The 25,943-nt window shown below is 43.7% G+C and overlaps 1 protein-coding gene across 1 annotated transcript; it reads right to left on the bottom strand.

Annotated features, from left to right (window-relative positions):
- Positions 1 to 753: 753 nt before the first annotated feature.
- On the bottom strand, positions 754 to 25,214 carry LOC126213512 (uncharacterized). The gene is made up of 2 exons (XM_049941344.1): positions 24,999 to 25,214; positions 754 to 2,018 (listed from the first exon to the last, which is right to left on the bottom strand). Exons 1-2 carry the CDS (start codon positions 25,031 to 25,033, stop codon positions 1,016 to 1,018), a joined length of 1,038 nt encoding a protein of 345 aa, XP_049797301.1. The 5' UTR covers positions 25,034 to 25,214; the 3' UTR covers positions 754 to 1,015.
- Positions 25,215 to 25,943: the final 729 nt, after the last annotated feature.

Here is a 25,943-nt window from a genome sequence, read left to right on the forward strand (position 1 = left end):
CCTGTTCCACTCAGAAATAGAATAAGGGAAAAATGACTGCCTATGTGTCTCCGTATGAGCCCTGATTTCTCGTATCTTTGGGATCTTTATGCGCAATGTATAATGGAGGCAACCTGCACTCAACTTCAAATACCAACCCTCTAAATTTTCTCAGTAGTGTTCCTTGAAATGAATGTTGTCTTCCCTTCAGGGATTCCCAGTGGAGTTCCCAAAGCATCTCCGTAACAGTTGCGTGTTGTTCAAACCCACCAGTAATAAATCTAGCAGCCCACCTCTTAATTGGTTTGATGTCTTCCTTCAGTCCAACATGGTAGGAATCTCAAACACTCAAGCAGCACTCAAGAATAGAGTGCACTAGTATCTTCCTCTGGTGTCCAAACCACGCCAATGTCAGGGCACCTATGAAACGAGATAGTGTTTGCCAGGTAGCACCACATCCACAAGCACTATGTACACAGTCACAGACAGTGCACTACAGCACAGAGAAGATGCCTACGAGGATCTCTGAGGTGGAGGGCCACAGAAAGAGAGGAAGCAAAACAGTCGCAAACTGATGTGGCCCGATGGCTTAATGTGAATCGTTCTGTTGTTTCCCAGATGTAGATATGCTTTATAGAGATTGAAACTGTATCCTGAAGACCAGGGCAGGCTAATCACACGTGACACCATACTTGTTGGGTTTGTTGATTTATCATAACAGTTAGGAAGGTCTAGGAAATGGTGGCAGAGGTGGTGGAAGACTTACTCGGCTCATCGTATCAAAATGTTCTTTAGTTTTAGAACAGTCACAGTAAATATATACATAATTTTACAATATTTAATGTCAAATAAAAATTTGTAAAATATATTGCACAAGATCAGCCCATCTCTCACACTGCCCTTCTTCCATACGTCATATTTATTGACTCGAAATAATGATATGTTATCACAAGAAAATTTCAACAAGTCAGTGTCTTACAGTAAGGATACAGGACACACCACTACATCTGCGGACACAGTCCACAGCACGAGGATCCTATGAGGAGAGATCCTGAAGGACTTCACACCCATTTATCGTACAGGACTCCAAGTGGGGAAGGCCGGCCACACAACTGCCGACAGTCTGCGCCTCGACGTGGCAGTCCGACAGCCGCAGCATGCGCAACCTCTCCAGATAGCGTAGATCTGCGAACGCGTCCTCCAAGAGGCGTCGGCAGTCCGAGACTTCCAGCTCCTCCAGTGTCGCGCTGCAGCCCCGCACGAAAGTCAGGCTGTGGAGCCGCTGGCACCGGACGTGCAAGGCACGCACCGGACCCAGACTGCAAAGTCTCTCGAGGTGTTCGTCCCAGATGTACTTGCTGAACACATTCACTTCCTCCAACGCCGGGCACACGGCGGCGTCCGCTCCGGACGTCGCGGCGGGGAACTCCGAGGCACTGCCGCGGCGGCGACCCTTTCCGGAGAAGAGGTCGCGGTGTGCCTCTCTGACCCTCCGTATGGGACCGTCCACACTACCGGCTCCGCGAACCGGCCCGGCAGATTCGCACGTATGGTCGGAGGGGTTACAAAAATACGACTGTTCCACGACGAATATCCTCCTCAACGTGAGGCGGTCGACCCACGACAGGTAGAAAAAAATGTTTTTCTGCATCGAGTGGTCTATCACCAGGCACTCAGTATCAAAACACCGGAAGTACGGCTCCCACGTCAGGGGGGCATCGCCGTAGTGGTGGAAGACGGTGGCCTCCGGCCAGGCGACGTGGATCCCGAACGAACCGGAGTAGAGGAGGTAGAGCGTTTCCAGCTGCGGCACTGCACCCGCCGTAGCTAGCACTTCCCTCACGTTCCCCACGTCGTACGTCGCGCACTGCCAGCGCCTCCACAGCGACTTCTCCTCGCGTAGGATGGCACGCCACCTGCTGCACGTGTGCGAACACCACGTCAAGTCGCACAGCCGCAAGTAGGAGAATATTTCGATGAGAACCTCGTCTGGAAGATTATCTATTCCACAGAGAGCTGTTCCCGGTGCTACTGTCTCTCTGTAAACAAGGAACAAATTGAAATAGCAAGTTATGTAACACTGCAGAAACATTTGCAAGTATACGAGGTGGTCATCATTAAACTTTCACTATCGACGAGGCCTGCACGATAAACGAGTTACTGTAGGACAGTGAAACTTTTTGGAAATATTTGTAAGGATATGCAGAAGAGAATTAATTAATAAATCTTGGAAAGAAAGATATTTTAATTTGCAGACAAGTGGGTACCATTTGTAAACTGTGTACCAAGTTCACATTCCCGGTTCCAAGCATTGCTCAAAGTGACAACCCTTGCATCCGCAACAGCCCAGAGCCACTAAGAGATGCCATTTCACAACTGTTCACGGCACGCTTCGAACAGTGGGCTACGAAATGTTTAGCTGTCGTTAAACAGCTCGTGCAATGCTTGAAGATTGCACATTGCATCCAGCATTCTCAGACAGGGCAACAGTAATTTCTTCAACAATTTGTGGTACAACTGGTCGTTGGCCTCCCCCAGCAACAATTCTGAAATTGCCAGTTAATTCGAACTCCCGACTCACATTCTTGTGGAAAGAGGACCTCTCCTAATTTTTATAATCCATCAATACTCACGCAGAGCAGAAGCACTTTTGCTGTTGTTTTGATAAAACAACATTACGAGTAAAGTCCTGCTCACCTCGTCCAGACCCACATTGACTGACTGCAAGTTGATGTTTGTGCTTCAATGTACATCACTGCACCAGTACTGATGCCTAACAGCTGATTGTGACACTAACATTGCTAGATAAGCACGTGCTGCTGTGCGCAGTCTGAACATCATTCCTGTACAGTTGGGTACACTTACAGTAAATAGTTTTCCATCTACACTGGCTCAAGTAACAAATGTTTAATTATAACCACTCTGTACTTTATGGCACTGTAAAGTAATTCTGTCAGAGACGACACAGGACATGGAATATCAATTGAACAGAATCAATAGTGCCTTGGAGTAGGAGTAGTAGTAGTAGTAGTAGTAGTAGTAGTAGTGGTTAGTGTTTAACGTCCCGTCGACAACGACGTCATTAGAGACGGAGCTAATGCTCGGGTTAGGGAAGGATTGGGAAGGAAATCGGCTGTGCCCTTTCAAAGGAACCATCCCGGCATTTGCCTGAAGCGATTTAGGGAAATCACGGAAAACCTAAATCAGGATGGTTGGAGACGGGATTGACCCGTCGTCCTCCCGAATGCGAGTCCAGTGTGCTAACCACTGCGCCACATCGCTCGGTAGTGCCTTGGAAAAATGTTATAAAATGAGCATCAGTAAACGTAACACGAAGTTAACGGGTAGTCAAATTAAAATTAGGTGACACAAAAACTAGTAGACAGGTTTCACTATCTGGGTAGCAAAATAACAAACAATTGTAAAATTGAAAAGAATAAAAAATGACAATAGGGGAAAAAAGTGAATTGCAAACACTTGATGAAGGATGGGTTCAAAGCAGATAATATGAGGATCATATGCCTGGCTTTTGCTAATGAGCTAATATTGCTGGCAAACAACATGCAAGAGACTTCTGTGCAATATGGCTCCAAGAACTGTATTTTATATGACATGCGAGAGCCTTTTATGCAACCCTGGCACTGAGGCAAATGTATTTGTTCAGATGTAGACTCTTTACAGCAATACACCACCATTCTCACCTCATCCTTCACAGGACGTAATCACCCCACCAGTCTAGTTCAAAACCAGATTTCCCAGACCACCACATCCAATTCCAGTACCATTGATCCCTCCAAAAAATAATTTAGGAGTACAACTCTTGTCAATCAGTATCATCCTAGTCTCGAATGTAGTAATCAGCAACTTCGACAAGGCCACGACTCCCTAAAATGAGGTACATTCTGTCTGAGATTTTGCCCACCACACTTAGAATAGCTTTTCATCATCCTCCCAATTTCCGCAATAGCCTTGTCAGACCGTGTGCACCTTAGTCACCCATCTCCCTACTCTGTGACTGTCCCCACTGCAAGACTCACCCTATGCACCCTCCTACCACCACCTTTTCCAGCTCTGTAACTGGCAAAACATATAATATCAAACGGAGAGGCACCCGTGAAATGATATGTCGTATACCAGCAGTTACGTAAGCACTGTTCGGCCTTTTACATCGGCACGACTACCACCGAGTTAGCAGTTGCAACGAATGGGCGCAGGCAGAGGGTGTATATCAGCAGTCGCTATAACATCACAGTCGTGACCTCAGAGCCTGTTTCACCACACACATTTTCTAGACTCTTCCCCCAGACACCAGTTTCTCAGAACTCCACATGTGGGAACTGGTGCTAAAACGTGTCTTCAGTTCTTGCCACCCAACTGGCATTAATTTATATTGATTACTTCAGTTTCAGCATTTCTTCACAGCAACTATTCTTTTCTTTACCCATTTTTTACTTTTCTGCATCTTTCACTTTCTGACCTGTCTACTTACTGCCGTGCCCGTCCCACCTCTATCACATACAACGCAGTTAGCTTCCTGTTCTTATTAACTTATGCATGATGTTTTAGCACTAATCTCTGTCTTGCATATTACCCTATTTTCCACCTTTAAGCTTTCAGGTTTTCAAATCTTGCCCAGAGCAGTCCCCAACAATGAGTCTTTCCTTCCCATCCTTTCCGGTAAGTCTACCCTGAGTTGGAGTTCTGGGCAACTTTTCCGAACTCTACTCCTTTTTCTAAACCTCGACAGTCCTTTACCTTCAACCCTCTTCCTCCCCCTTCAATCGTTCTGCCAGAAGAAGAACCCACTAGCTTAGAAAGCTTGCATACATACTACCTTTTATGTGTGTGTCTCCTGACACCACTTGGTGAGTCAATTTTTTATCTATCCAATTACATTATGTTTTCAACAACTGTATTTAACAGCAGATAGATCTATTGATCAACATCCACGAAGCATATCAAGAGAGCCAAAGCCATAAACTAACTTGGAGAATGAATCTCACAAGATACTGTTTTGAGGTATAAATTTTTCTGTCCTGTCTAGTTTGATTTTCCTTTGTTTCAGAGCTTCTATTTCATTGAGATCATCCGACATGGGGACTGCGTGGTAACCACCTTTTGTAATTTTTTGTGTTTATGGTATGTGAAGTTTAGAATTCAAATATACCTCTCCCAAAGCAATTCTGTGCAACTCTCAAAAATACATGAGTATATTAACTTTGAAGTTTTCAACGTTTTTTAATATGCTAAACTAAGGTCTAATTAGGTATCTTGAACAGAATGACCCCCTCAATACCAACCAGTGTGGTTTTTGAAAACTATAGTCACCTGAAACCTAACTCACACTTTTCCACATGACATACTGAAAGCTTTGGATCAATGCAACCAGGAATATGCAGTGTTTCTTCATTTCTGAAAAGCATTTGACACAGTATTGCACATACGCTTATTGTCAAAATATGATTGTACGGGGCATCAAGTGAAATTTGTGACTTGATTGATGACTTTTTGGTAGGGAGGACACAGCATGTTATCTCGGATGGAGAGTCATCGTCAGATGTAGAAGTCACTTCGGGTGTGCCCCAGGGAAGTGTGTTGGGACCCTTGCTGTTCATGTTGTACATTAATAGACTTGCAGACAATGTTAATAGTAACCTCAGAGTGTTTGCAGATGATGCCATAATGTGAAATGAAGTATTGTCTGAAGGAAGCTGCATAAATATTCAATCGGATCATGATAAGATTTCAAAGTGCTGCAAAGATCGGAAACTTGCTTTAAATGTTCAAAAATGTAAAATTGTGCACCTCACAAAACATAAAAACGTAGTATCCTATGACTATAATGTCAATGGATCACTGCTGGAATAACCAACTCATACAAATACATGTGTGTAACTCTGTAAGGATATGAAATGGAATGATCACATAGGTTCAGTCATGGTTGGTTGGTTGGTTTAAAAGAAGGAGGGGAGGGGGGGGGGGGACCAAACGGTTAGATCATCAGTCCCTCGTTCCGATTAAAATAATTCCACAAGGGTGAGAGTAAAATAACCGAGACATACAAAACATAGCTGGAAGAAAGGAGAAAACTACAAGAGTGACAGAAGAGCAACAAACACTAAAATGGACAAAATCAGACAAGAAAACCACACAGAGACACAAGAAACACGTAGAAGAGATCAAAACAAGAGAGCAGATTACTGTGGCTGGCTGACCATGAGAATAAAGAGGAGAAGCCAGCTACTCTGCAACTCATTAAAACCTACACCCTAAAAGCACTAGGGTGGAGGTCACAGAGCAACAAAGTACATGCGCTAAAACTTAGATCAAATGATAAAACCCACCCTCATGAATAAAATGTAAAACTAAAGCTGCTGTTGAGTCACTGTCATCAGACACCGAAGGTAGGGTGCTGGGAAAATTAAAAGTCTGCCGCACAGTGGCTAAAAGTGGGCAGTCCACCAAGAGGTGGACGACAGTCATTTGTGAGCCACGGCGACACCGAGGTGGGTCCTCGCGACGGAGGAGGTAACCGTGCATTAACCACGTGTGGCCAATATGGAGCCGGAAGAGTACAACTGATTCTCTGCAAGAGGGCCACACGGAAGACTTCCACACATACGTAGTCTCCTTAATGACACACAGTTCGTCGTGCATACTGTTACGCCATTCCGTCTCCCGAAGCCGAAAAACCCTGCGGCGTAAGACAGAATGCAGATCAGTTTTGGAGATGCCCGTCTCCAGAAGTGGTTTCCGCATGGCCCGTTTGGCCAGCCTGTCGGCAAGTTCGTTGCCTGGGATTCCGACGTGTGCTGGGGTCTACACAAACACCACTGAATGAAAGGACCATTCGAGCGCATAGATGGACTCCTGAATGGACACTACCAAAGGATGGTGAGGGAAGCACTGGTCGATAGCTTGCAGGCTGCTCGAGTAGTCAGTACACAAGAGAAATGACTCGCCAGAGCACGAGCGGATGTGCTCGAGAGCACGAGATATGGCCGCCAGCTCTGCAGCCATCTGGCAAGGAGTGCTGTTCAATATGTCCTCCACGAACATACACAAAGCCTATGTGACCATCAGCCACTCGGTGTAAACCACTTCAAGGCCACAGTACGTGGAAAGAACCGAGAGGAAGTGATAGCGGAGAGCCGCAGTGTTAACACAGCCCTTAGGGCCGTGCGAAAGGTCCAGAAGAATCTGAGGCCTAGTGTACACTGTGGAGGTGTACGTGAATGGACCTCGAGGAGAAGTGGTAACAGGAAGGACTCCAGTTCAGACAGAAGGGACCGGATGCGAACCGCAATCATAAGTCCTGACCTGGGACGCCGATGTGGGAGATGAACCGCCGTGGTTGGGAAAAGGAGACGGTAATTCGGATGCTCAGGAGAACTACGAACGTGTGCAACATAACGGGTGGGCAGCTGTTCACACCTAATCTTCAATGGAGGGACTCCAGCCTCCAGCAGGACACTGGTCACCGGACTCTTCGTAAAAGCTCCTGTCGCTAGGCGAATGTCACAGTGGTGCACTGGGTCGAGTAAACGCAATACTGAGGGTGTCGCCGAACGTAAACCAGACTCCCGTAGTCGAGGCGGGATTGAACGAGGGCTCTGTATAGCTGCAGCAGTGTAGAGTGATCTGCACCCCAGTTGGTGTTGCTCAAGCAGCAGAGGGCGTCGAGGTGCTGCCAGCACTTACGCTTAAGCTGACAAAGGCGAGGTAGCCAATTCAATCGGGTGTCGAAAATCAGTCCTAAGAATCGATACGTTTCCACTGCAGTGAGTAGATCACCATTAAGGTAAATTTCTGGTTCCAGATGAACGGTACGACACCAACAGAAGTGCATAACACACGACTGAAAACTGAAGCCGTGGTCTAGAGCCCATGACTGCACCTTGTGAATGTCTCCCTGTAGGTGAAGCTCAGCAACACCAGTACTGGAGAAGCAGTACAAAAGGCAGAAATCGTCCGCATACGGAGAAGGTGAGACCGACGGCCCGACAGCTTCTGTTAGACCGTTAATAGCCACTAAAAATAGAGACACACTCAATACAGAGCCCTGTGGAATGCCATTCACCTGAATATGGAGAGAACCGGGTGAGGCACCGACTTGGAACGGAAAATATGGAGCGACAGGAAATTTTGGATAAAAATCGGGGGCAGGACCCGGAGACCGCACTCCTACAATGTGGCCAGCATATGATGTCACCAGGTCATGTCGTATGCTCAAAAAAGATGACAACCAGATGTTAGCATCTGGAAAAGGCTGTTCGGATGGCAAACTCGAAGGACACAAGATTATCAGTGGTAGAGCTACCCTGGCAGAAGCTGCCCTGACACGGAGCCAGTAGGCCACGCGACTCCAGAACCCGACCCAACTGCCGGCACCTCGTACGTTCCAGCAGTATACAAAGAAATTGTGGGGGCTGATGGGCCGGTAGCTATCCACAACAAGTGGATTTAGACTGGGTTTGAGCACCGAAATGATGGTGCTTTGCCACCACAGCGATGGAAATTTGCCATCACACCAGATCGAGATGAAGATGATGAGATGTCACTTGCAGTCAGACGAGAGGTGTTTAATCGTCTAATTGTAGATCCGATCTGGTCCAGGATCTGTGTCGGGGCAATGTGCAAGGGCACTGAGGAGCTCCCACTCTGTAAATGGGGTGTTATAGGGTTCACTGTGGTGAACACGAGGACTTTCATTTCCAGGCACCATTTGAGGGTGCGAAGGGCTGGGGGGTAGTTCTCCGACACAGAGGCTCGAGCATAGTGCTCAGCAAAGTGCTCGGCAATTGTGTTTACGTCGGTAGGTAACACACCATTGATGCTAATGCCAGGGACACCTGTCGGGGTCCGGTACCCAAAAAGATGCCCGATCTTTGACCAGACTTGGAAAGGTGACGTACGACACCCAATGGTCCACACGTACCTCTTCCAACACTCCTGTTTCCATCATTTTATAAGCAGGTGAACGCGAGCACGGAGCCACTTAAAGGCTATTAGGTGCTTACTTTGCTGTAGAGCTCGCCTACACTCTTTAATTGCCTCAGCAACTTCCGGCGACCACCGAGGGACTGTGTTTCGCCGGGGGCACCCTAAACAATGAGGGACCGCGTTTCCCGCCGCAGGAACGATTGTTGTAGTGACCTGCTCAACGACAACATCTATGGCACAATGTGGGGGAGATTCAGTGGTGACAACAGAGGTGAAGGCTTCTCAGTCTGCCTTGTTTAAAGCCCATCTGGGTAGGCGTCTGTGGGCATGACGCTGGGGGAGTGACAGGAAGATGGGGAAGTGGAAACTACCACACAGGTCATCATGTGCTCTCCAGTGGATAGATGGGAGAAGGCCAGGACTGCAAACTGAGAGATCAATGGCTGAATATGTGCCATCTGCCACACTGAAATGTGTGGGGGCACCTGTATTTAAGAGGCAGAAGTCAAGTTGTGACAGTAAATTTTCGACCTCGCTACCTCAGCCAGTAAGCAAGGCGCCACCCCATAAGGGGTTATGGGCGTTAAAATCTCCCAAAAGTAGGAAAGGTTTAGGGAGTTGATCAATCAGTGCAGCCAATACATTCAGGGGTACTGCACCACCTGGAGGAAGATATACATTGCAGACAGTTATTTCCCGTGTCGTACTTATCCTGACAGCCACAGCTTCCAGAGGGGTTTGAAGGGGCACAGGTTCACTACATACTGAGTTCAGGACATAGACGCAAACTCTACCTGACACTCTTATTATAGTTGCCACGGTTCCTGTAATATCCCTTACAGCTGCGGAGGGCAGGGGTCCACATTGCCGGGAACCAAGTTTCCTGGAGGGCATTGCAGAAAGCTTATCAGTTGCCGTAGCTCAGCCAGGTGGTGGAAAAAACCACCGCAATTCCACTGGAGGATTACACGATCGTGAGACTGGGTAGGCACAAAACAGTCAACGAGGCAGTCTACGCCTCAGCGTCACCTGATGCCACCAGATGAGTACCTGTGGGATCGACATCCGTGGGTGCCACCACGGTGCCTTGATTCTTGGAGATCTTTTTCTTTTTAGGTTTCTCTCCCTGCTCCTTAGGTTTGTCCTGCTGGGAGGGCTTCACTGATTCAATCTCAGGGACTGAGGAGGACCGTGAAGCCCTATGACCAGCTGCCTGTGGTTGCTTCAGCCACTGGCAGCTGTCAGCTTTGCCACTGGTAAGAACCTGGGAAGGGAGTGATCCAAGGGATACCTCCTTCCTGGAGAGAGGAGCCAAAGACTACTTACGCTTCCTAGGCTGAGAAGTGGGGGCTGACGTCCCCGATGGTTGGGGGGGGGTTGCTCCTGAAGTAGGTTGTGCAGGAGCAACAGGGAGGGAAGTGCCCCCCACCATCAAGGGGGCAGGTGGAGTCTGACAGCTCTGAGAGCCAACTGTACCCGGCAGAACGGAAGATGGTACAACCGTTGTCATAGCAGCAGCATAGGTTGACATCATATGCACAGGATGTAGCCTCGGTGTAGGTCAGTTGGTCCAGCGTCTTGTATTCCATTATTTTTCTTTCTTTCTGGAGAATCCTGCAGTCTGGCCAGCAAGGCGAATGGTGCTCTCTGCAGTTGACACAGATGGGAGGTGGGGCACAGGGAGTATTGGGATGTGAAGGACATCCACAATCCTGACAGGTGATGCTGAAAGTACAGCGGGAAGACATATGGCCGAACTTCCGGCACTTAAAGCACCACATCGGGGGAGGGACATACGGCTTTACATCACAGTGGTAGACCATCACCTTGACCTTCTCGGGTAATGTGTCACCCTAGAAGGCCAAGATGAAGGCACTGGTGGCAACCAGATTTCCCTCGGACCCTGGTGGACGTACCGGATGAAATAGACACCTTGCCACTCTAAACTGGCGCACAGCAAAAGAAGGTCCCTGTGAAATATGATACTCTGCACCATATTTAAGCTCTTATGGGGTGTGATGGAAACAGAAACATCCCCCAGTTTGTCACAGGCGAGTAGTGCCCAGGACTGGGCAGAGGATGCTGTTTTGATCAAGACCGACCCTGACCACATTTTGGACAAGCCCTCCACCTCCCCAACTTGTCCTCTAAATGCTCCACAAAAAACTTTCACTGAGAAGAAAGATTCCCCATCAAGTCTCTTACATACAATGTACCAGGGTGAATAATCTTCGCTGCCATCCTTAGCCTGGCATTCCTCCCATGGTGTGGCTGGGGAGAGGGGGGGGGGGGGGGGAGGGAATGATTTGGAGTCATATTTGTTAGCACTGAATTTAGACCTTGATCGTTTAGGCACTGCTTGTGTTTGACCACCAGCAAGAGATAACGTGCTACACTTCATTGTGTGTCATCCACCCACTCCGAACAGGGGCCCTTCCCACACCCAGCTGTAGCAAAGGCCACCCTGTTAGGATGGCAATTGCTGGGAAACCCGATGCCCCAGGGTGACGGGCATCTACTCCTTGGCATACATGGGGAGTTAATGGTGCAGGCATCAGCAGAGCAATCCCTGTGTAGTCAGGGGGCTACAACCAACAGGGTACATGGTGACCCCACCACAGCAGACGCTAGACGCTGGATATCAGGTGCAAACGAGCTAAGAAGTCCATTATTGTCAACAGCGCAGAAAGTGATACTGCTCAGAGGATGGAGGAAAACGCACCCAGGAGGGTGACCACACCCAACACTTGGAGAATGAACGGAAGTGCAGATCCGCGTCGACAAACGATGCGAGAGGTCTCAGTGCATGGAGACTATGCACAATGTAAGGCACCCTTCCCCAATTGGCTCGCTCTTCGGGAAAATTTTGAAAAATGGAGGCCAAACCCTACAGGGGACAATCACATAAAGGCCGAAACGTGAGAGACTCCTTTTAGTCACCTCTTACAACAGCCAGGAATACCTCAGGAATATTCTAAACCTGGACCCGCATGGGGGTTCAGTCGTGGATAAAGCAGGTGGTAGACTTCTGTTTATTGATATAATACTGGGGAAGTGCAATCAGTCTACTAAAGAGCGTTTACAAATCACTCATGCAACACATCCTAGAATATTGCTCAAGTATGCGGAACCCATACCAAATAGGACTAACCGGGAATAATTAATGTATACAGAGAAGGGCAGCACGAATGGTCACAGGTTTTATTAATCCAGAGGAGAGTGTCGCAGAGATACTGAAGGAACTGAAATGGCAGACTCTTGAAGACAGACGTAAACTATCCCGAGAAAGTCTATAAATAAAGTTTAAACAACCAACTTTAAATGATTACTCTAGGGATATACTACAAGCCCCTACATATTGCTCACACAGGTATCGTGAGGAGAACATTAGAATAATTGCTGCATGCACAGAGGCATAAGCAATGTGGCTATGTAGTAGACTCCTTGTCTGACATGTAAGGGCCTGGGTTCGAATCCTGGTGGAATCAAAATTTTAAACCAAGGTGCACGTTCTGTGAGCATTTCCATGAAGCATTAAACACAAAAAACATAGAAAAAAACTTTTATTCTTTTTTAATTACACACTCTAGATGAACAATCTTTTATAAAATATCAGTAGGCTACTTAAGAATTTTTGAGTGCAATGTTGTTGTTGTTGTTGTTGTTGTGGTCTTCAGTCCTGAGACTGGTTTGATGCAGTTCTCAATACTACTCTATCCTGTGCAAGCTTCTTCATCTCCCAGTACCTACTGCAGCCTACATCCTTCTGAATCTGCTTAGTGTATTCATCTCTTGGTCTCCCTCTACGATTTTTACCCTCCATGCTGCCCTCCAATACTAAACTTGTGATCCCTCCATGTCTCAGAACATGTCCTACCAAACAATCCCTTCTTCTAGTCAAGTTGTGCCACAAGCTCCTCTTCTCCCCAATTCTATTCAATACCTCCTCATTAGTTATGCGATCTACCCATCTAATCTTCAGCATTCTTCTGTAGCACCACATTTTGAAAGCTTCTATTCTCTTCTTGTCTAAACTATTTATCATCCATGTTTCACTTCCATACATGGCTACACTCCATACAAATACTTTCAGAAACGACTTCCTGAGACTTAAATCAATACTCGATGTTAGCAAATTTCTCTTCTTCAGAAACGCTTTCCTTGCCACTGCCAGTCTACATTTTATATCCTCTCTACTTCGACCATCATCAGTTATTTTTCCTCCCAAATAGCAATACTCATTTACTACTTTAAGCGTCTCATTTCCTAATCTAATTCCCACAGCATCACCCGATTTAATTCGACTACATTCCATTATTCTCATTTTGCTTTTGTTGATGTTCATGTTATATCCTCCTTTCAAGACACTGTACATTCTGTTCAACTGCTCTTCCAAGTCCTTTGCTGTCTCTGACAGAATTACAATATCATCGGCGAACCTCAAAGTTTTTATTTCTTCTCCATGGATTTTAATACCTACTCCGAACTTTTCTTTTGTTTCCTTTATTGCTTGTTCAATATACAGATTGAATAACATCAGGGATAGGCTACAACCCTGTCTGACTCCCTTCCCAACCACTACTTCCCTTTCGTGCACCTCGACTCTTATAACTGCCATCTGGTTTCTGTACAAATTGTAAATAGCCTTTCACTCTCTGTATTTTACCCCTGCCACCTTCAGAATTTGAAAGAGAGTATTCCAATCAACATTGTCAAAAGCTTTCTCTAAGTCTACAAATGCTAGAAACATAGGTTTGCCTTTCCTTAATCTTTTTCTAAGATAAGTCGTAGGGTCAGTATTGCCTCACGTGTTCCAACATTTCTACGGAATCCAAACTGATCTTCCCCGAGGTCGGCTTCTATCAGTTTTTCCATTCGTCTGTAAAGAATTCCCGTTAGTATTTTGCAGCTGTGACTTATGAAACTGATAGTTCGGTAATTTTCACATCTGTCAACACCTGCTTTCTTTGGGATTGGAATTATTATATTCTTCTTGAAGTCTGAGGGTATTTCGCCTGTTTCATACATCTTGCTCACCAGATGGTAGAGTTTTGTCAGGACTGGCTCTCCCAAGGCTGTCAGTAGTTCTAATGGAATGTTGTCTACTCCCGGGGCCTTGTTTCGACTCAGGTCTTTCAGTGCTCTGTCAAACTCTTCACGCAATATCATATCTCCCATTTCATCTTCATCTACATCCTCTTCCATTTCCATAATATTGTCCTCAAGTACATCACCCTTGTATAGACCCTCTATATACTCCTTCCACCTTCCTGCTTTCCCTTCTTTGCTTAGAACTGGGTTTCCATCAAAGCTCTTGATATTCATGCAAGTAGTTCTCCTTTATCCAAAGGTCTCTTTAATATTCCTGTAGGTAGTATCTATCTTACCCCTAGTGAGATAAGCCTTCCTGTCAATTGTTCCCTTATGCTCTCCCTGAAACTCTGTACAACCTCTGGTTTAGTCAGTTTATCCAGGTCCCATCTTCTTAAATTCCCACCTTTTTGCAGTTTCTTCAGTTTCAATCTGCAGTTCATAACCAATAGATTGTGGTCAGAATCCACATCTGCCCCTGGAAATGTCTTACAATTTAAAACCTGGTTCCTAAATCTCTGTCTTACCATTATATAATCTATCTGATACCTTTTAGTATCTCCAGGCTTCTTCCATGTATACAGCCTTCTTTCACGATTCTTAAACCAAGTGTTAGCTATGATTAAGTTATGCTCTGCGCAAAATTCTACCAGGCGGCTTCCTCTTTCATTTCTTAGCCCCAATCCATATTCACCTACTATGTTTCCTTCTCTCCCTTTTCCTACTCTCGAATTCCAGTCACCCATGACTATTAAATTTTCATCTTCCTTCACTATCTGAATAATTTCTTTTATCTCATCATACATTTCATCAATTTCTTTGTCATCTGCAGAGCTAGTTGGCATGGGCTTCGTGTCTATCTTGGTCACAATAATGCATTCACTATGCTGTTTGTAGTAGCTTACCCGCACTCCGATTTTTTTATTCATTATTAAACCTACTCCTGCATTACGCCTATTTGATTTTGTATTTATAACCCTGTATTCACCTGACCAAAAGTCTTGTTCCTCCTGCCACCAAACTTCACTAATTCCCACTGTATCTAACTTTAACCTATCCATTTCCCTTTTTAAATTTTCTAACCTACCTGCCCGATTAAGGGATCTGACATTCCACGCTCCGATCCGTAGAACGCCAGTTTTCTTTCTCCTGATAACAACGTCCGCTTGAGTAGTCCCCGCCCGGAGATCCGAATGGGGGGACTATTTTACCTCCAGAATATTTTACCCAAGAGGACGCCATTATCATTTAATCATGCAGTGCAATAAATAATTAGAAATAAGAAGATATCCACTTTTCATAAAAATGGCAGTTATATGTGTTAAAGAGAATATATATGATATATGGTGTAGGTATTCAAACAGAGAGAGAGAGAGAGAGAGAGAGAGAGAGAAATAGTAAGCAGAACGAGCTTCACTCAATTACCAGTCTTGCACACGTTATGTATTCTATGCTTCACAGAAATGCTCATACAACATACAACATGCACCTTTGTTTAAAAATATGATTCTACCAGGAATCAAACACATACCTCCACATGGTGCGCGAGCCCTCTACCACGGTGTGGCACTGCCCGTCGAAAAAAATGAACCTTATTTTAAAAAATGGAAACTCCAGATCAGAATATCAACAATATAACAAAAAGACAGATCGTCACACACAGTTAAGACAACACACTGAGTTGCAGACAGGCACAATGAATGCACTTACACATTAGCTTTTGGCTCCAGCTTTCTCCAGAAAAGGAAACACATACATTCATTCACACAAACAAGCACACCCTACACACACGACTGCCTGGCCCAGATGGACATGGCGGTCCTATGTACACGAGATGTGTGTGTTTAATTTTCTGAAGAAGCCTCTGGCTGAAACCTTATGGGTACATGTCTTTTTGTTGGGCCTGTCTACACTTTAACATGTCATCTTTACGGTGAATAGCAATCTATCTTTTCCATATATTGTTGAAGCTTATTTTAGCGTAATTAAACATGCCCAGGAAAATTTCAAATTCAATTATCACAAGAATTTTTGAGAGTTGCATGTACTATAGTGCTTTGGGAGAGACATTCGAGTTCTGAACTTCACGTACCGTAAATTTAAAACGTGACAGAAATCTGATATGCGTGTGGTCCCCTTTTCAGTTGATCTCAGTGAAATGGTAGCTCTCGAACAAAGGAAAATCAAACTAGATAGGGCAATTTGTTGTTGTTGTGGTCTTCAGTCCTGAGACTGGTTTGATGCAGCTCTCCATGCTACTCTATCCTGTGCAAGCTTCTTCATCTCCCAGTACCTACTGCGACCTACATCCTTCTGAATCTGTCCAGTGTGTTCATCTCTTGGTCTCCCTCTACGATTTTTACCCTCCACACTGTCCTCCAATTCTAAATTTGTGATCCATTGATGCCCCAGAACATGTCCTACCAACCGATCCCTTCTTCTGGTCAAGTTGTGCCACAAACTCCTCTTCTCCCCAATCCTATTCAGTACCTCCTCATCAGTTATGTTATAGGGCAATTATGCTTGAGGAAAAACGTACCCCTCGAAATATCTATTGTTGAATATCAAACTACAACACAGTAGTCAGACTATCAATCCTCTATGCAGCAGTGTGTCTATCCCTAACCAAGAAGACCCCAATAGTGTGTCCTCGAATTACAAAAAAGGAAATTCCTGCAAAAGGTAGTGAGAAGCAAAATCTGAAATGCCATAACTCCATTTTAAAATTGCCCTTTACAAAGGAAAACCCGGGAGAACCGTTCCAATTTAATCCTCGTGCCACTGAAAAGATGACTGAAATAAGTATCAGTGTCAGTGGTGTTGAGAAACAGCTGAAATTGTTAAAACTGAACACAGCTCCAGGGTCTGATGGATTCCCTGTCATTTTCTATATAGTGTTTGTGACTGGGTTATTCTCTCTTCTAACCATTATCTACTGTAGATACCTCAAACAAAAAACTATGCTTAGTTCTTGGAAAAAAGCTGAGATCACACCTGTCTAGAAGAAGGGTAGTAGAGATGATTTACAAAACTATGTCCAATATCTTTTATATTGATTTGTTGTAGAATCTTAGAACATATTCTGATCTCAAACGTAATGAGGTATCTTGAACAGAATGACCTCCTCCATGCCAACCAGCACGTATTCTGAAAAGATCAGTCATGTGAAACCCAACTTACACTTTTCTCACACGCCCAACTATATCCTCACCCACAACTAATTCTCCTTTGAAGGCATTACCTACAAACAAATCCGTGGTACGGCTATGGGCACCCACATGGCACCATCCTATGCTAACCTATTCATGGGCCATCTAGAGGAATCCTTCCTAAAAACCCAGAATCCTAAACACCTCACCTGGTTCAGATTCACTCACTGATGACATCTTTGCTATCTGGATTGAAGGTGAGGACACCTTATTCACATTCCTCCATAACTTCAACAACTTCTCCCCATTTGCTTCACCTCGTCCTACTCAACCCAACAAGCCAGCTTCCTAGATGTTGACCTCCACCTCAGAGATGGCTACATCAGTACCTCTGTCCATATCAAACCTACCAACCACCAGCAATACCTCCACTTCAACAGCTGCCACCCATTACATACCAAAAAGTGCCTTCCATACAGCCAAGCCACCTGTGGCTGTTGCACCTGTAGTGATGAGCAGTCCCTCTCAAAATACACCTAGGGTCTCACTGAGGCCTTTACAGACTGTAATTACCACCTCATACTTGTACAAAAACAGATACTCCATGCCTTATTGTTCCAGTCTCCCCACCTTCTGAAGTCCCACCATTCAGCCGCAGAGAATCATTCCCCTCATGACTCAGTACCGCACAGGACTCGAGCAACTCAATTACACATTCTCCACCACGGTTTCGACTACCTCTTGTCATCCCCTGAGATGAGAAATGTCCTACTCACTATCCTTCCCATCCCTCCCACAGTGGTACTCTGCCACCCACCAAACCTACACAACATCCTCGTCCATCACTACACAACCCCTTGCCTCTTGGCTCATATCCCTGTAAAACACCTAGATGCAAGACTTGTCTCATACATCCTCCTACCACCACCTACTCCAGCCTGGTCACAAACATTACCTATCCCATCAAAGGCAGGGCTACCTGTGAAACCAGTCATGTGATCTGCAAGCTAAGCTGCAACCACTCTGCTGCATTCTACATGGGCATGACAACCAACAACCTGTCTGTCCACATGAATGGCCACCAACAAACTGTGGCCAAGAAACAGCTGGACCACCCAGTTGCAGAGCACGCTGCCCAACACAATGTTCTTCATTTCACAGCCTGTGCCACCTAGCCTTCCCACCAACACTGGCTTTTCTGAATTGTGAAGGTGGGAACTCCCCATCAATATATCTTATGTTCCTGTAACCCTCCTGGCCTCAACCTTCATTAGTCATTGTCCTTACCCATCCAGCCATTTCCCTGTTCACATTCCAGTATTACACAGCATTCCATTCCACCAGCCCAAACTTTTTGTTTCTCTCTTTATCTGCAACCACCCCCTCTCCCACCCCCCTGTCTAACCACTCGACTGCACCTAGCTGGCCTACCCTCTCTTCACCTTGTCCCTGCACACTCTCACTAGTAGCATTTTATTGTCCCCCACCACTACCCTGCCATGCCTACCCCAGCCTCTTCCTTACCCCCACATAGTTGTCTCTCCTATCATGCACTGCTGCTCGCAGTCTGCCTTCAGCTGCCACACACTGTGGTCGTGTGAGTGTGTGTGTGTGTGTGTGGGGGGGGGGGGGGGGCTGCTGCGGGTGTGCACGTGCATGTAGTTGTCTATTTTCAACGAAGGCCTTGTTGCCGAAAGCTCATTTTCCATCAGTCTTTTTGTTGTGCCTATCTCTTACTCAGTATCTCAGCTATATGGTGAGTAGCACATATCCTTTTCATAATACTGTTACATTCCCTCCTGGATTTTCCATTGTTTGAAAAATAAACTTCAGTAAGGTACAGGAAGAGTCCAGGTTCAGAAAAGGAGTTAGACTAGGAAGTCCCCTATCCCCATATTTATTTAATATGTTCACTGAGACAGCTATTCAGATCCTGAGGGAGAAGATAAAGAAAATAAAATGGTTAGAGGATGCAATGTGTTGTTGTTGTTGTCGTGGTCTTCAGTCCTGAGACTGGTTTGATGCAGCTCTCCATGCTACTCTATCCTGTGCAAGCTTCTTCATCTCCCAGTACCTACTGCAACCTACGTCCTTCTGAATCTGCTTAATGTATTCATCTATTGGTCTCCCTCTACGATTTTTGCCCTCCACGCTGCTCTCCAATACTAAATTGGTGATCCCTTGATGCCTCAGAACATGTCCTACCTACCGATCCCTTCTTCTAGTCAAGTTGTGCCACAAACTCCTCTTCTCCCCAATTCTACTCAATACCTCCTCATTAGTTATGTGATCTACCCATCTAATCTTCAGCATTCTTCTGCAGCACCACATTTTGAAAGCTTCTATTCTCTTCTTGTCTAAACTATTTATCATCCATGTTTCACTTCCATACATGGCTACACTCCATACAAATACTTTCAGAAACGACTACCTGAGACTTAAATCAATACTCGATGTTAGCAAATTTCTCTTCTTCAGAAACGCTTTCCTTGCCACTGCCAGTCTACATTTTATATCCTCTCTACTTCGACCATCATCAGTTATTTTTCCTCCCAAATAGCAATACTCATTTACTACTTTAAGCGTCTCATTTCCTAATCTAATTCCCACAGCATCACCCGATTTAATTCGACTACATTCCATTATTCTCATTTTGCTTTTGTTGATGTTCATGTTATATCCTCCTTTCAAGACCATGTCCATTCGGTTTAACTGCTCTTCCGGGTCCTTTGCTGTCTCTGACAGAATTACAATGTCATCGGCGAACCTCAAAGTTTTTATTTCTTCTCCATGGATTTTAATGCCTACTCTTAACTTTTCTTTTGTTTCCTTTACTGCTTGCTCAATATACAGATTGAATAACATCGGGGAGAGGCTACAACCCTGTCTCACTCCCTTCCCAACCGCTGCTTCCCTTTCATGCTCGACTCTTATAACTGCCATCTGGTTTCTGTACAAATTGTAAATAGACTTTCGCTCCCTGTATTTTACCCCTGCCACCTTTAGAATTTGAAAGAGAGTATTCTAGTCAACATTGTCAAAAGCTTTCTCTAACTCTACAAATGCTAGAAACAGGATGCAATGTAGCACATTAAAATGAACACATGGAAAATGAAAGCAATGGTAGTACAGAAAAATACAGAAGAAATTAAAACCAACATAAAAATTGATGACGTCAGAACTGATCAGATGAAACAATTTTGTTATCTCGGTAGTGTAATCCCACAGGACTGTACATGCTTAATGAAAGTGATGAGAAGGACTGCAGGCATTTATGACTAGGGTAGATGCTTTAACCAGCAAACATATGATTACAGATGTCAGAAAATCATTTGTATGGAGTAAACTGCCCTATGGGAGTAAAACTTTCATTCTGGATACATTGGATAGGAATCAACTTGAAGCTGCAGAAATGTGGACACAGTGGAAAATGACAGGAAACGAAAAGCAACCTGGAAGTCTTAAGGTTAGTCAACAAATATTAACAAAAAATTAAAAGAGAAAACTAAAATTTATTAGGCATGTCATCAGACACAACACTTTCACCGTTCACATTATTGAAGGGAAAGTGGTGGAAAAGAAAGGGAAAGAACAATATAGGAAGAGGTATTCGGAAGACATCAGGAAGAGGATACCATCTGGAATATTTTTTGACATTAGTACAGCCTTTGATGTTACTGATCATGAAATTCTCTTGCATAAGTTAAATAATTATGGAATTCGAGGCCAGTCCGAAAGGTAAATCCAGTCAGACCTCAATAATTGTCAACACAGTACAGAAATAGAACTCAAACACAAGTGAAACACAAGAAGTTCTAGTTTTTGCAGTAATGAGGAAAAAAAATTATCAAGTATGGAGTCCCATTAGTGTCAGTGCTGTGATCTGTCCTATTTTTGCTGTATGTAAATGACTTGGGTGATAAAATAAACGATGGAATCACAGTACTTTTTGCAGATCACACAAACATTCTAATTAAATCGCACAGTGACAACAATCGGCAGAAAACTGCAGCATCAGTTATGCATAGTTTCACACAGTGGTTCAACACCAACAGCCTCATCATAAAATCGGATAAAACTGGGGCAATTAACTTTCACATCATATAAAAACCTCCATCCTGCAAACCCTGTTTTCAAAATTAAAGGAAAAAATGTCTCAAATATCGGTGATACAAATGATATACATGTATATGAAACTGGGCAGAAGCTGAACCTACACATAAACACAGTAAGCACAAACTTACACAAATGAGGAGTGTATCGTACTGGAGTTATGTTATTTAACTATATGCCGCCTCACTTAAAACACCTATCAACATTAAAAATATTTAAGGTAAAGTAGAAACAACTCTTGCTTGACCACTACTTCTACTCCGTCTCAGAATTTCTGGATCATCATAATACGCAATTTACTTTGAGTTCATCATGTAATCTCTCTTGCTAACCTCTGCTATTAAATGTATAAGCAATGTAGTATGTCAATTTATATTATTATCACACTGAGTGTGTTGACCATCTAGTTACAACTGCTCTAATCATTAATTAATTATGTTTACCCTTGTGGCAGGAGGAACAAGACTTTTGGTCAGGTGATTACAGGGTTATAAATACAAAATCAAATAGGGGTAATGCAGGAGTAGGTTTAATAATGAATAAAAAAATAGGAGTGCGGGTTAGCTACTACAAACAGCATAGTGAACGCATTACTGTGGCCAAGATAGACACAAAGCCCATGCCTACTACAGTAGTACAAGCTTATATGCCAACTAGCTCTGCAGATGATGAAGAAATTCATGAAATGTATGACGAGATAAAAGAAATTATTCAGGTAGTGAAGGGAGACGAAAATTTAATAGTCATGGGTGACTGGAATTTGTCAGTAGGAAAAGGGAGAGAAGGAAACATAGTAGGTGAATATGGATTGGGGGGGAAGAAATGAAAGAGGAAGCCACCTTGTAGAATTTTGCACAGAGCATAACTTAATCATAGCTAACACTTGGTTCAAGAATCATAAAAGAAGGTTGTATACCTGGAAGAATCCTGGAGATACTAATAGGTATCAGAGAGATTATATAATGGTAAGACAGAGATTTAGGAACCAGGTTTTAAATTGTAAGACATTTCCAGGGGCAGATGTGGATTCTGACCACAATCTATTGGTTATGAACTGCAGATTGAAACTGAAGAAACTGCAAAAAGGTGGGAATTTAAGGAGATGGGACCTGGATAAACTGACTAAACCAGAGGTTGTACAGAGTTTCAGGGAGAGCATAAGGGAACAATTGACAGGAATGGGGGAAAGAAATACAGTAGAAGAAGAATGGGTAGCTCTGAGGGATGAAGTAGTGAAGGCAGCAGAGGATCAAGTAGGTAAAAAGGCGAGGGCTAATAGAAATCCTTGGGTAACAGAAGAAATGTTGAATTTAATTGATGAAAGGAGAAAATATAAAAATGCAGTAAATGAAGCAGGCAAAAAGGAATACAAACGTCTCAAAAATGAGATCGAAAAAAAGTGCAAAATGGCTAAGCAGGGATGGTTAGAGGACAAATGTAAGGATGTAGAGGCTTGTCTCACTAGGGGTAAGATAGATACTGCCTACAGGAAAATTAAAGAGACCTTTGGAGAGAAAAGAACCACTTGTATGAATATCAAGAGCTCAGATGGCAACCCAGTTCTAAGCAAAGAAGGGAAGGCAGAAAGGTGGAAGGAGTATATAGAGGGTTTATACAAGGGCGATGTACTTGAGGACAGTATTATGGAAATGGAAGAGGATGAAGATGAAATGGGAGATACGATACTCCGTGAAGAGTTTGACAGAGCACTGAAAGACCTGAGTCGAAACAAGGCCCCGGGAGTAGACAACATTCCATTAGAACTACTGATGGCCTTGGGAGTGCCAGTCATGACAAAACTCTACCATCTGGTGAGCAAGATGTATGAGACAGGCGAAATACCCTCAGACTTCAAGAAGAATATAATAATTCCAATACCAGTTCTAAGCAAAGAAGGGAAGGCAGAAAGGTGGAAGGAGTATATAGAGGGTTTATACAAGGGCGATGTACTTGAGGACAGTATTATGGAAATGGAAGAGGATGTAGATGAAGATGAAATGGGAGATACGATACTCCGTGAAGAGTTTGACAGAGCACTGAAAGACCTGAGTCGAAACAAGGCCCCGGGAGTAGACAACATTCCATTAGAACTACTGATGGCCTTGGGAGAGCCAGTCATGACAAAACTCTACCATCTGGTGAGCAAGATGTATGAGACAGGCGAAATACCCTCAGACTTCAAGAAGAATATAATAATTCCAATACCAAAGAAAGCAGGTGTTGACAGATGTGAAAATTACCGAACTATCAGTTTCATAAGTCACAGCTGCAAAATACTAACGGGAATTCTTTACAGACGAATGGAAAAACTGGTAGAAGCGGACCTCGGGGAAGATCAGTTTGGATTCCGTAGAAATGTTGGAACACGTGAGGCAATACTAACCTTACGGCTTATCTTAGAAGAAAGATTAAGAAAAGGCAAACCTACGTTTCTAGCATTTGTAGACTTAGAGAAAGCTTTTGACAACGTTAACTGGAATACTCTCTTTCAAATTCTGAAGGTGGCAGGGGTAAAATACAGGGAGCGAAAGGCTATTTACAATTTGTACAGAAACCAGATGGCAGTTATAAGAGTCGAGGGGCATGAAAGGGAAGCAGTGGTTGGGAAAGGAGTGAGACAGGGTTGTAGCCTCTCCCCGATGTTATTCAATCTGTATATTGAGCAAGCAGTAAAGGAAACAAAAGAAAAATTCGGAGTAGGTATTAAAATTCATGGAGAAGAAGTAAAAACTTTGAGGTTCACCGATGACATTGTAATTCTGTCAGAGACAGCAAAGGACTTGGAAGAGCAGTTGAACGGAATGGATGGTGTCTTGAAGGGAGGATATAAGATGAACATCAACAAAAGCAAAACGAAGATAATGGAATGCAGTCGAATTAAGTCGGGTGATGTTGAGGGTATTAGATTAGGAAATGAGACACTTGAAGTAGTAAAGGAGTTTTGCTATTTAGGGAGTAAAATAACTGATGATGGTCGAAGTAGAGAGGATATAAAATGTAGACTGGCAATGGCAAGGAAATCGTTTCTGAAGAAGGGAAATTTGTTAACATCGAGTATAGATTTAAGTGTCAGGAAGTCGTTTCTGAAAGTAGTTGTATGGAGTGTAGCCATGTATGGAAGTGAAACATGGACGATAACCAGTTTGGACAAGAAGAGAATAGAAGCTTTCGAAATGTGCTGCTACAGAAGAATGCTGAAGATAAGGTTGGTAGATCACGTAACTAATGAGGAGGTATTGAATAGGATTGGGGAGAAGAGAAGTTTGTGGCACAACTTGACTAGAAGAAGGGATCGGTAGGTAGGACATGTTTTGAGGCATCAAGGGATCACAAATTTAGCATTGGAGGGCAGCGTGGAGGGTAAAAATCGTAGAGGGAGACCAAGAGATGAATACACTAAGCAGATTCAGAAGGATGAAGGTTGCAGTAGGTACTGGGAGATGAAGAAGCTTGCACAGGATAGAGCAGCATGGAGAGCTGCATCAAACCAGTCTCAGGACTGAAGACCACAACAACAACAACACCCTTGTCCTACATCATATGTAAAAACAATGTCCTAAAAATGATTCTTGGACTAAATAAATAAAAAAAAAATAAAACAAATACATGTACAATTACGTGGAACTGAAATGAACAGCCAATGACAGGAGTGAGTGGATTCACTGACACAGCATTAGCCATTAGAATACATAAGTATATATGTAACTTTAACGGTGCACTTGCCTCGAGACAGTTGTTCCTTTGATAAGGTCATCCATTAGAAGAGTTCCTTACAGTTGCCAGTAAATCTCAATCCCTGCTTCAACTGCATCCAGGCATCACTGAACAGGGAATCAGATATTCCTCCTTCCTGAATATGAGATACTACTCCCAGTTTGCAGCAAATATTACACACTGCAGAAACAACATTCTTGAAAGTGTTCGACCAAATTTATCTGTCATCTGTGGGCGAAATATCTAATTAGTCATCTTATGCATACAGTGGGAAAAGGAAAGGATGTCGTGGCAACTAGCAAATAACAAACACAAACATAATAAAACTACTAGAGAAAAAGAGTAAAATTATCTCACTTAATATTCACTCTTTTGTTTCATGTTTCAAACAATAACACATAATTAAATTTATTTTTTTGACAGTAGCGCTTTTTATACATCTACATGAATACCGAGAATCATCAGCAGTATAATGGAATGATGACAACGAAAATTTTTGTGGGACTGGGACTCGAACCTGCATTTCCTGCTTATTGAGGATCATTGCTTTAACATTAGGCTACCCAAGCATGTGTCTACGTATCATAATTATGAACAACACAGACACTGAAATATTGTAATTTTATATATCTGGTGGTCCAAAAGTTACAAAAAAAGGAAAGACAGTTGAAAAATTATCATCATTACCATAGCAGGGTTCACAGTTCACAACTGATCTTCTGACTGCCAACAGGTTACACAATTTAACAGAATTAAATTTTGGGTAATGTTCCATATACGTTAAAAGTGTGAAAATTTCTGTACTCTAATCGTCTACAAATGAGCAAGTGTGTGCTAATGCAATTGTAATATCTAATTAAATATAAGAGAGGAGGACAAAAATGTGCTAGTTGTCAGAAAACATGAATAATTTATTTATAAGTTCCTATATTTGTCTTTTTATTTGGGGCACTC

The sequence above is a fragment of the Schistocerca nitens genome, chromosome 11, assembly GCF_023898315.1.
Source record: "Schistocerca nitens isolate TAMUIC-IGC-003100 chromosome 11, iqSchNite1.1, whole genome shotgun sequence".
Classification (NCBI taxonomy): Eukaryota; Metazoa; Arthropoda; class Insecta; order Orthoptera; family Acrididae; genus Schistocerca; species Schistocerca nitens.

What these genes read in the sequence shown, in the direction of transcription:
- LOC126213512 (XM_049941344.1), bottom strand. Translation starts at nt 25,033, where the DNA reads ATGGATGACCTTATCAAAGGAACAACTGTCTCGAG. An exon ending in AAAGGAACAACTGTCTCGAG is followed by an intron (nt 2,019 to 24,998) that starts GCAAGTGCACCG and finishes CCTTGTTTACAG; the next exon opens with AGAGACAGTAGCACCGGGAA.